This window comes from Myotis brandtii, unplaced genomic scaffold (genome assembly GCF_000412655.1).
Source record: "Myotis brandtii unplaced genomic scaffold, ASM41265v1 scaffold112, whole genome shotgun sequence".
Lineage (NCBI taxonomy): Eukaryota > Metazoa > Chordata > Mammalia > Chiroptera > Vespertilionidae > Myotis > Myotis brandtii.
Genome location: NW_005353838.1, coordinates 6903086 through 6915533, shown reverse-complemented (window position 1 = coordinate 6915533; position 12448 = coordinate 6903086). Strand labels below are relative to the sequence as shown.

Sequence of the window (12448 nt, the reverse complement as noted above, 5' to 3'; positions counted from 1 at the left end):
TATGACTGGTGTTGATATGAGTTGGCATTCTCTGAGCATGTATTACCTGATAAAAATCAGATAATTAGAAAATTATCAACCAATTTATTCATTATTAATAGATGTTAAAAGTTGTTATACCTTGAAAAAATTCACATTTTGACTTTCATAATTCACAATTCTAGACTTAGCAGTAATCGTTATGTACTAATAATTAGAAGGAAGTCCAAGTTCTCATCTCCCATTTCCTATTAGACAATTAGCACCTAGTTCTCAATTCAGAATGCTTAGGAAGTGATTGACCTAACTAGATACACATCTATCTACATTTATGCTAGAGAAGATTATATTAGATATAGGTGAAGTGATAAATTGGTACTACCAGGTACTTTAGGAATTAAATAGATTTGTGGTGTGATATGGGACTAGCTATCATTTTTTGGGAAAATGCTTTTCAAGTTCCAAATACACTGAGATAGGAACATAACCTAATTATACATCATGAGCGGCATTGTTGTAAATTTCATCAATTTCTGTTAGAAAAATTGTATTCTTCCTCCTCACCTGCATCCCAGATTGGTTTTATAAATCCTCATAAATCTTATTTGAGCATTGAAATTAGAGAGATAATTTTTTCTCAGTCTTAGCCTAAGAATTGATTCAATTGTTTTTATTCATTTTAGGAAATCTACGTTCTTCAATGTATTAACCAATAGTCAGGCTTCAGCAGAGAACTTCCCGTTTTGCACTATTGACCCCAATGAGAGCAGAGTACCTGTGCCAGATGAAAGGTTTGATTTTCTTTGCCAGTACCACAAACCAGTAAGGTAAGAAAATCTTTATGCCATTTTTTATTTGGTCACCCTGTATAAACTGTTAGTGATATATTTAAAATCATGTAGAAAGTTTTATTTCCCAAAATTAATATAGCAGTATTGTTTTGGGTTGCAAAGTAAAGCAGAGCATGGACAAGGGTGAAAAAGTATACATCTGGTTGTTAACAATTGCAGTTATTTTTTCTGGGGAATATGAAATAGAGGGAGTAATTAATCTTATATGATCTCATTTATGTAAAATTATACATATATGTGTATATTCATAGGAAAATGTATGAAGATCAAAAATTACTTGATGGTTATCTCTGGGTAATGGGATTTTAAGGTGATTTTTACTTCATTTTTTAAATTCCTCTGTATTTGAAATTTTTATAACAAGTATGAATTATTTCTTTAATTATAAAAAATAAGATAATACAAGTTTCTTGTAGGAGGTTCAGATAATATGGAAATGTATAAAGAGAGGAATAAAAATCACCTATACTTTTACCTTGATATAGTAAATACATTGGAGCTATATTTTTCCATTTTCCCCTGAATGTGTGCACATGTACTTACAGAAATAGGATACTTTTTTACTTGGGGTATTATTAATCTTTTTCTAGATTTAAAAACATGAAGTAAACCATAATTATTATATAAATATACACTATCTTTCCCTTTTATTGAGAATTTAGTTTGATTTTAACTTTGCATTATTTTGAGTAAATCCCCAGTTTTTGTCTCTAGCTCTGAATTCTGCTGAACTCCAGACATGTATCTAACTGCCTTCTTGAAATTGACACTTGGGTGCCTCAGATTTGACATATCCAAAATGGACCTCTTGATTTCACTCTGCCTGTGTCACAATAGTTCTTCCTTAAGACTTTTGTGATTCATTAAGTGGCACTATTATTTTTCTAGTTGCTTAAGTCAAGACTCAAGATTTATCCTTGATTCCTCTTTTTTCTCCCCTACATTCAATCTATTAGTAATTCCTATGAGTTCTAACTACAAAATATATACCAAATTCATTTACTTCTCCAACTTCCATCCACTAGTTTTAGCATTAATTGATTTTTTGATTATTACTCTGATGATTGTCACATAGTGATTTTGTAATTCTATAATTTCTTCGTCATTAGTTGGCATTCATTCTACTATAAGGAGGTGCTTTCTTCTCTTTATTCATATCACTGTTAATCAGTTACAATCTATCACAGTCATTGAGCTCAAATTATATCCCTCAAATTAGTTCCTTAAGGTAACTTTGGTGTCCTTTTAAAAAATGTTTTATTTTTAAATGATTTCAAATTTATATAAAAGCTACAGAATTACACTTAGAATGCTTATATACCCTTCATGTAAATTTCTCCAAACCTTTGAGAATAAGTCACAGACTTGATGCCACATTGCACTTCAGTTCTTCAGTTTGTATTTATGAAATGCAGACACTTTCCTACATAACCACAGTAAATCCATCAAAATCAGGACATTAACATCGATCGAATATTACCATCTTAATTCACCAGTTCCATTTAGATTTCTCCAGTTGTCCCAATAATGTGCTTTATAATGTAGCCAATCTCTTTTTTTTTTTTTTTAAATATTTTATTGATTTTTTTTACAGAGAGGAAGAGAGAGGGATAAAGAGTTAGAAACATCGATGAGAGAGAAACATCGACCAGCTGCCTCCTGCACATCTCCTACTGGGGGTGTGCCCGCAACCAACGTACATGCCCTTGACTGGAATCGAACCCGGGACCCTTCAGTCCGCAGGCTGACGCTCTATCCACTGAGCCAAACCGGTTTCGGCTGTAGCCAATCTCTTAATCCTAATGGGTTGTCTCCTGATTTGGACCCTGGATAGCGCCCCAGTTACTGTTGCGCCGCCTTCTCTCCCCACTCTGTCTCTCTTTGTGTGGGCCCTTGCCACTGCCAGACTGTGTGATCATGTGACATTGCTGAAAATTTTCAGAAACATGAAGAGAATAATTTTTAAGCTCTTGGACTTAAAATTTATTGAAATTTTTGGCAATGAGGAAATTAATTCTTAAAATTTCCCCTGGCTTTCCCTTTAGTAGTGAACATCGACTAAACACCTGTATGGATTTTGGCCTCTGTGGTCAAGCAAATAAAAAATTGACGATGATTCAAACTACTTTTTCTTACTACCCCAAACTTCTCTGCTATATTGTGAGATTTTAGTTTTTTGTTCTTTTTTAAATCTCCACCTAAGGATATGTTTTTATTGATTTTTAGAGAGAGGAACAGAGAGAGAAACATTGATCAGTTATCTCCCATATACACCCTGACCAGGGATTTAACCTGCAACCTAGGTATATGCCCTGACTGGGAGTTGAACTTTCAACCTTTTGGTGTATGGGATGACGTTCCAACCAACTGAGCCACCTGACCAGGGCTTAGATTTTTTTGATGAAGGAATATCCTATTCAACCTGTTTCTATTGAAGAAAAACATATAAATATTTTTAGTATGCTGCATTCATTATATTATAGTGATTAAAAAGATTTTTAGCTTTATTGTTTTAGTGTCAAGAAAGTTTATAAGAACATTATTTTGCTCAAATAGTCATGAAATTATCTGTATAGTCATCAAATATCCTTGAATTAGTACTCAAGTTTTTTGGTTTTTTTTAATAGTTTTACTAGAAGCCAGGTGCACGAATTTGTGCACCAGTGTGGTCCCTTAGCCTGGCCTGTGGGATCAGTCCGAAACTGGCTCTCTGACATCCCCAAGGGGTCCCGGATTGTGAGAGGGTGCAGGCCAGGCTGAGGGACCCCCACTGGTGCACAATTGGGACTGGAGAGGGACATGGGAAGTTGGCCAGCCAGACAGGGACCGCGGGAGGGCTCCAGGGCATGGCTGGCCCGTCTCTCTCAGTCCCTATCGGCCTGACCCCAGCAGCGAGCTAACCTACCAGTCGGAGCATTTGCCCCCTGGTGGTCAGTGCACATCATAGCAAGAGGTTGAACGGCCTTAGCATATCATTAGCATATTACACTTTGGTTGAATGGATGACCGGACAGTTAGCATATTAGGCTTTTATTATATAGGATTGATTTCAGAGAGTAAAGGAAAGGGAGAGAGAGATAGAAATATCAATGATGAGAGAGAATCATTGATTGGCTGCCTCCTGCACATCCCCTACTGGGGATTGAGCCCACAACCCAGGCATGTGCTCTTGACCAGAATCAAATCCGGGACCCTTCAATCCGCACTCTATCCACTGAGCCAAACCAGCTAGGGCCAGTTTTTTTTTGTTTGTTTTGTTTTTAGATGTTGTGTTACTAGTTTAAACCTTAAATCTAGAATCAGAATTAAGAAACTAATTTTCATTACAATATAGAATCTTAGAACTATAGATTGTCCTGTTTAGTTTCCTTATAAAAGGAACCCCAGAAAGGGGAAATGATTTTTTCAAGACTACACATAGTTAATGTCAACCAGGAATAGAACCCAAGGCTTCTCATTTCAAATTCAGTGCCTTTTCACTCATATCTATGCTACTGAACTTTATATTTATCATATGGGTGGTTTTAATTTTTAGAAATATCACTTAGGATGAGTTTGGTTGTACTTAACATATTGACTTCAACATATCCTATATAATAAAAGGTTAATATGCAAATAGATTGAATGGTGGAACAACCGAACAACCAAACAACCGGTTGCTATGACGTGCACTGACCACCAAGGGGTGCACACGGAGCATGACAGGCGGTGGCTGCGGTGGGATAGTGGAGCAGGTGAGCGGGGGCGCCGGTCACTGTCATCCAGGCGAACCTCTGGTGGTTACTGAAAATTCTTTGCTCCTGCGCACCGTGATCCTGCCCGGTGCTCGGAACCTCCGCTTGCATCCACTGCCGACACTGACCCCACTTGCACCCACAGCCAGTGCTGCCGCTTGCACCCGCTGCTGGTGCCCAGTGCCAGTCCTGATTGCTTGGCGCCGTCAGCAGGTGCAAGTGGCAGCTGCCAGCCCCGATCACTCCTGAAGACTTCTCCACCTCCCCCTTCTCCTAAGGGGTGATTGGGACAGCAGCCTCTTCTCATACCTGCTGACGGCGCTGGCCCCAATCGCTCCACACTGTCAGCAGGTGCAAGCGGGGCTGGCGTTGTCAGCACGTGGGAGTGGTGGCGGTGGGAGCGGGGCTGCTGGCAGACAGGGGACTGGGGGTTGGGCGGGGGCATGGAGGGTGGGCTGAGACCTGGCCCTGTGCCCACTGCAGCCTCGTGGCCTACAGTTCCTTTCAAGGTGCACGAATTTGTGCACTGGGCCCCTAGTTGTTTTATAATAGGTAGCATGATGTTTAGTGTTGGTTTCAGTAACTCATTTGTGTAGAATTGGTGTCTTTTCTCTTTCCATTTTACTTTCTTTATCAGCTTGATCATAAGATTGCTTTCTCTTTGTGGTCATAGGCTGTGTCTCAAATCTTGGACTTGGATACTTTCTCATCCATGTTCATTCAGAGTGGAGGATGAGGGGTTTGCTTCTAGAAGCTCTGTCAGAAGACTCATGAGCCAGAAGACTGCTAAGCCCCTTTGGCAAACCTCCTTAAGTCTTTCTAGGCAAATGGGGCAAGGTGAAGGTCTTAGAATCATTAATCATGCCTAGGGGAGGAGATTAAACTGCCTGGTATAGGCCTAAAGTATATGCCACCCTTTTAGAGGTAGGGGTAGAGCCAGCTTCTCCAAAGCTCTGGGATACCTTGGGGAGGTTTGGCTAGCCAAATGAAAATCAATATAGTTACCAAGAGAAGGAGCAAAGGATTCTGGGGAGGCAACCACAATATCCAACAAAAAAAACTAACCACATTTTGTGTGCATTTCTTGTGGATTTGCTGATAACAATTGCCAAGTAATTACTATCTGTATAAAAATTTTTTATGGAACAATTACTTTTAAAGGATTCATTTTCCATGCAGATAATAGGGAAGTATTTTGTGGAACTTTCATGTTGTATTTTATCATATGGTGAAACTGACATTCTAAAAAATGAATATTCTTTAAAAATTGACAGAATACATACATACATACAACTCTAGCATACACCTTTGTCATGTGATGTTGAAAACTTTATTTACTCATATACCTTAATTTCCATTTCTATATAGCTGACTGGTTTTCCTAACTTGGTTTCTGATTTGTGTTAACTGTGACTTTACTTTGAGCAAAGCAAAGGTTATTTTGTATATATGTTTAATTCGGTTGCTGTTGTTAACAACTGGATTATTACTGTGGTAACTGGATCACATCATTACATGCAGTTTTGGGCTATATAATCTATATGGTGATTAAATGTGAACCCAGATATCCTGTGTTTGAATCCCCACAACTGGTTTTTTAATTGCTCTAAGGCTTAATTTCCTCATCTGTAAAGTAGGCTTAATAAATAACACCTACCTGATAGAATTGTTTTGAACATTGAAATGATAATGCATGTAAAGCATTTAGTCCAATGCCTGACACAAGGTACGGTGGCTTATTCTATGATGATTACCTTGCATTGAATCAGTATACTCTTTAAATGTTCTCTACTGCGTGTGTGTGTGTGTGTGCATGTGTGTGCATGTGTATATGCCAATTAGAATATGATAATATGTTTTAATCTTTAGAGACACAATAAAAACAGCTACTCTGCTTTATAACACTTACCTAGGTAAGAAAGTCCTAATGTACTAAAAAATTATTTCTTTTTTGTTTTGTTTTTGTTATTTATTTATTAAATCATTATTAAGAGTCTTCTAAACATTATTTTAGAAAGGAAAGAATTAGGCCCTGGCCAGGTGGCTTAATAGGGTAGAGTGTCATCCCAATACGCAAAGCTTGTGGGTTCACTCCCCAGTTAGAGCATATACAGGAAGCAACCAATGAATGTATAAGTAGTAGAACAGCAAATTGATGTTTCTATCTCTCTTTCTCTTCCTTACTATCTCTCTCAAAAGAAAAGAAAGACTTAATTCATGTAAAATGTTTGGGAAATCCATTTGGTTAATTAATAGGTTTCTTTTTAAAAAAATATAATTTTGTCGAATTTTTTTCTTTTTTTTTTAGAGAGAGAGAGAGAGAGAGAGAGAGAGAGAGAGAGAGAGAGAAAGGGAGAGGGAGAGAGAAAGAGAAACATTGATAAGAGAAACATTGATGTGAGAGCAGATGGCTGCCGCTCCTTACTATCTCTCTCAAAAGAAAAGAAAGACTTAATTCATGTAAAATGTTTGGGAAATCCATTTGGTTAATTAATAGGTTTCTTTTTAAAAAAATATAATTTTGTCGAATTTTTTTCTTTTTTTTTTAGAGAGAGAGAGAGAGAGAGAGAGAGAGAGAGAGAGAGAGAGAAAGGGAGAGGGAGAGAGAAAGAGAAACATTGATAAGAGAAACATTGATGTGAGAGCAGAACATCAATTGGCTGCCGCCTGTACACCCCCTGCTGGGGATGGAGCCTGCAACCAGGCATGTATCCTGACCAGGGATTGAACCAGCAACCTTTTGGTGCGTGGGATGATGCCTGACCAACTGAGCCACACCTTCCAGGGCAATCATAAATGGGTTCTTAGTACTGTTTTACAATAAAACCATCTTTTGTTTTTTTTTCTCAGTAAAATTCCTGCCTTTCTAAATGTAGTGGATATTGCTGGTCTTGTAAAAGGAGCTCACCAAGGACAAGGCCTGGGAAATGCCTTTTTATCTCATATTAGTGCCTGTGATGGAATCTTTCATCTAACACGTAAGTACAATTGCTTATATACTTGACTGATTTCATTATGATCAATGTTTTCTTTCCGTTATTGCTCAAATAAAATTAGAAATGCCTGTTTAATAGAAGATTTGCTTTACTTCACAAGATGTAATTGTGGATTCATCTGTTAATTGTGACTCTAATGTTATTTAGTATAATCTCCATATGAGAGTGCTTATTCCATAGCAAGTGTATGATGTGTAGATATTATATTCTAATTTAATATTGTCCCCCGTTTTGGATTAGATTCATTGAGAAGTTTTTATGTGAAAGTAATTTGTTAATTGTAGAGGCATTTTGAAATTTTCTTGTCGAACTTTTATGCATTCTTGCTTTTCCATGTGCCGAGAAAGCGGAATTGATAGAGGAGCGGATTCCATTATTTCAGAGGGGAGAAGGGCGCCCAGGTTATTAATTAGAAATGAGGAGATTAAGGGGAGAGGGATATAAAGCAGAGAGAAAACAGGTAGAACTATGTGTTGGTTTGTGTTCTTTTGATCACTAAAGTGAGCTAAATGCATGTTAAGTAAATCTCTGATAGAATAGAAAGGTTTAGGTTAAGGCTCAAGTTAAGGCTGCACGTTAGTTAGGGAATAGTGTTATAATGAGAAAATTAATGCAAACAAAGGAAACAGATTAGAGGTAGGGGCCAGCTGTGGTCTGGTTTAGTGTTTTTGTTTGTTACTGGTTCTTGACTATATACCTATAGCAATTGAAAATGAACATCTAGAAATAGATATGTCAGTTTGACTAATTTTTTTGTCATTTGGATTTAATAAAATTGTACTATTTTTTTGTATGTCTTTTGAAAAAAATTCACTTGCCTAGTAATTCATTTTTATTGTATTTTACAAAAGCCTGCCACTAGTGTTTGAGAAGCACTGATCTAGGTAGCTTCACCTTGGATGAAGGAATGGAGACATCTTCTGGAAGGGTTGTGGTACAGGCAAAGAATAGAGTTATGGGTGAGGTGGAGATGGTGGAAATTTTGTTATGTAGAGTAATGTACATTGGTGAGAGCCTCTGATTTTCTGACGGATTGTTTTTTTGTTGTTTTTTTTTTTCATTGGTTCTGGTGACCCATATGAGAGTTTCAAAGAGAGGGTGGAATCAAATGTGACTCCTGGGTTTCTGGGCTGGGCCAGTGGAATGATTTTTGATATTATTCACTGAGATATTAAATATAGAAGCAGCAGCAAGTCTTGGGAGAGAGTTGATAAGTTCAGTTTGGACAGTTTTTTTGAATTTGTATACCTAGGACATCCATATAGGAGATGTCTATAAGGAAGTAGGATTGATAGGGCAGGTGTGACAGGAATTTGGGGGCAAGAGACTGAAGGTTTGGGTGTGAGCATGATTAAACTGACAGGTAGAGTAGAGCTTAACACAGGGTAGGAGTGAAAATAGGAGAGGACTGAAAGGTGGAAGGCTCATTGATCTGATTTCCTGATGAGCTTCAAGAACAGATATGCTGGGTATAAAGGGGGTATGTGGTTAGAGAGGGATATTTGACTTAAATTTTCAAGAGCTGGAGCAATTTAGGATGATGGTAAGATCCTGATAATGGCCTGAAACCATTAATAAATGTAATCAAATCTTTGGTTTTATTGTCTTTTGTATAATATTTATCTGACTTGTTTTCCTAACTCTTAAGGGGAAAATGAATTTGGTTAGGATTATACATACTTTATTGTATTTCAGTCAGGCTAAAGGTATTATTAAGAAAGGAAAAAAATATTGCTAAGAAAGGAACAAAATAGATCCAGAGACAGAGAAGCATGGAACAGACAGGTGAATATCAGAGGAAAGGCGTGGGTGGAGAGAGATTAACCAAAGAAGTTATATGCATACTAGAGGTCCAGTGCGCGACTTTGTGCATGGGTGGGGTCCCTCGTCCTGGCCAGTGATCCTGGTGATCAGGGCTGTGGGAGATTGGCCGGCCTTGGGGGGCGGGGAGGGGCCACGGGAGGTTGGCTGGCTGGGGGGAGAAGGGGCCACGGGAGGTTGGCTGGCCGTGGAAGGTTGACTGTGGGAGCGCACTGACCAGTGGGGGACAGCTCCTGTGTTGAGTGTTTGCCCCCTGGTGGTCAGTGCGCATAATAGTGACTGGTCGACTGGTTGTTTGCTCGCTTAGGCTTTTGTATGTATAAGATATGCATAAGCTATGGACACAGACATAGGGTGAAGGCCTGGGTGGGAATGGGTGCAGGGTAGAGAGGGTCAATGGGAGATAAAAAGGGAACATCTGTAATACTTTCAGCAATAAAGATACATTAAAAAAAGAAAATAAGAATCTGTGATTGCAATATAAATAAATAAATAATCATCAATATGGGAAAAAAGAGTCTGTGGTTGGTCTGTGGCATATTGGGAAAAGACAAGTTGTAGGCACAACCAAAGCACATTCCCAGAAATATCAACTGAACAAGACAAGTACTCCCCTGGGACAATTCCTGAGTGTTCAGACAGACTATACCATTGTCCAATATCCATTCTCTCCTTCATTCCAGGTAACATAATTCCTAACTGAACATATGGCCATCACAATATTAATATCTTAAATTTTTCTTTTTAGTAATTTTAGATAAATCATACATTGGAATAGATAAAACATTTACATGGTTACAAAAGAAAATTGATATACTATTGGAGTGTACATTGTGAAATCTTGTTCCTACCCACATTTTGATTCCTCTGTTTTGCTTTTATAAGTGATGACACTTACTAGTTTCTTACGTTATTTTTCAGAGCAACGGTTGGGAAACTTTTTCTTTAGTGGGTCAGATAGTAAATATTTTGCTTTGTTGCATGTTCTTCCGTGTGTGTGGTGTGTGGTGTGTGTGTGTGTGTGTGTGTGTGTGTGTGTGTGTATGTGTGTTTGAAATCCTTTAAAAATGTAAGCATTATTCTTACTTCTGGGATCATATAGAAATAGGACATAAGACTTAGTTTGTTGATCCCTGATCTAGAGTTTCTTCATGTAGTACAGGCACATGGGAATGTATTATGTGTCATCCTTGTTGAAAATATTTTTATCAGTCTTTTCCTTAGATATCTATCTTATGTACTTTTATTTTTAGAAAGTTCGTATCCTCCACATGATCAGGTAAATATTCACAACTGTTTAAATTTATTTTTCTTTATTTTTCTATTGAGATATAAATAGTAAAGTGCATAAAACTCACAAATCTGAAGCATAATACAGCTGGATGCATTTGTACACATGTGTACATTTGTGTAATCACCATGTAGATCAAGATACAGAACATTCCTGTCACTCTTCTCAATCAGCCCCCACTCAGGGTAATCACTATTCTGGTTTATATTATCATTGATTATTTTTGCTTATTGTTGAACTTCATATAAATGTAATCATACATTCTATATTCTTTTGTGCTCTCCTCCTTTCAACATATGATGATGAGAGTCATCCCTATTGTGTATACTGGTATTGATAATTTGTATTTTGTGAAATTAGAAATTTGGATTTTATTCATTTTATGGTTGATCTGCAGGATTATGCTGTTTAGTTAACAGAGTTGATGTTCTAGCAACTATATATCAACACACTGTGAATGGATTTGAGTGGGAAGAAGTGTGGGGCAAAAAGAACAGCCAGGAGGTTCTTGTAGCATTTCATGGAGGAAATAATGAGGGCTGGATTTTGTAAAAATGTCCATGGCAGTCAAAGGGAAAAACAAATTTGAGAGTCATTGTAAAGAAGGGATAGGCTTTTCTTATATCTCTTATATCTCTTATATCATGATAGGCCTTTCTTACATCTCTTATGGACATCTTTTATTCTCTTCAAATAAAACTGCCAAAGATTTAATACAGAATAGGGAAATAACAACCATATTATGGAAAGAAAAAATTCTTTTTAAATTTATACATGCAGCAACTTCTGGTAATAGATCTTTTGTTTAGAAAAACGATTAATTTTTTCCTCAAGTTTAATGGGCCAATGTGACTTGTTTTTACTGATTTTTTAGAAGCAATATAATTTCCTATTGTTAGATTTTTAAAGCTTTGAACATGATGGGGTTATTGATTTCACTGAATCCTTTTGAAGCTGGCATTAGAAGTTTTGAGGTGGTATTTTAACAGGAAGTGAAGGCATTTGTGTGCTATCTGAAGGACAGCACCTTTGTCAGTTTTACTGTATCTACTGTCACGCTATCTATCTATACTAATAAAAGCCTAGGTGGTCTTCGCACCCTTGCGCACTATGTTGTCACAAGATGACCCACAAGATGGCCGCCACAAGCTGGCCACCATGAGATGGCCACGCACACAGTGGAGGCAGGGCCCGTAGGCCACTCCGCGTGGTGAGGCCTGGGGGTCCCGCGGCTCCGCATGGCATGAAGGAGGCCGGTCCTGGCATCTCCGTCACCTCCTGAGGAGGAGGCGGGTCCTGGTGGAGGTGGCGGGTCGCGGAAGGGGAGGGCAGTTAGGGGCCATCAGGCCAGCAGGGGAGCAGTTAGGTGTCAATCAGGCCAGCAGGGGAGCAGTTAGGGGGCGATCAGGCTGGCAGGCAGAAGTGGTTAGGGGCAATCAGGCAGGCAGGCAGGCGAGTGGTTAGGAGCCAGCGGTCCCGGATTGTGAGAGGGCCTAAACCGGCAGTCAGACATCTCCCAAGGGGTCCCAGATTGGAGAGGGTGCAGGCTGGGCTGAGGGACAACCCCCCCCCCCACCCCCGTGCACGAATTTTGTGCACTGGGCCTCTAGTCTACACTAATAAAAGAGAAACATGGTAATTGGCGTACGACCGCTACCCTTCCCATTGGCTAATCAGGGAGATATGCAAATTAACTGACAGCCAAGATGGCGGCCGGCAGCCAGGCAGCTTGAAACTAACATGAGGCTTGCTTCCTTCAGTGACGGAGGAAACCAA

General features: G+C 38.6%; 1 protein-coding gene across 1 annotated transcript in view; it reads left to right on the top strand.

The window, feature by feature from the left end:
* OLA1 (Obg-like ATPase 1) overlaps positions 1 to 12448 on the top strand; it is a 159842-nt gene that overhangs the window by 23102 nt on the left and 124292 nt on the right. Inside the window, exons 2-3 of the mRNA XM_014546033.1 lie at positions 663 to 806; positions 7415 to 7542. Coding sequence (XP_014401519.1) covers positions 663 to 806; positions 7415 to 7542 — 272 coding nt within the window. The remainder of the gene's footprint in view (positions 1 to 662; positions 807 to 7414; positions 7543 to 12448) is intronic.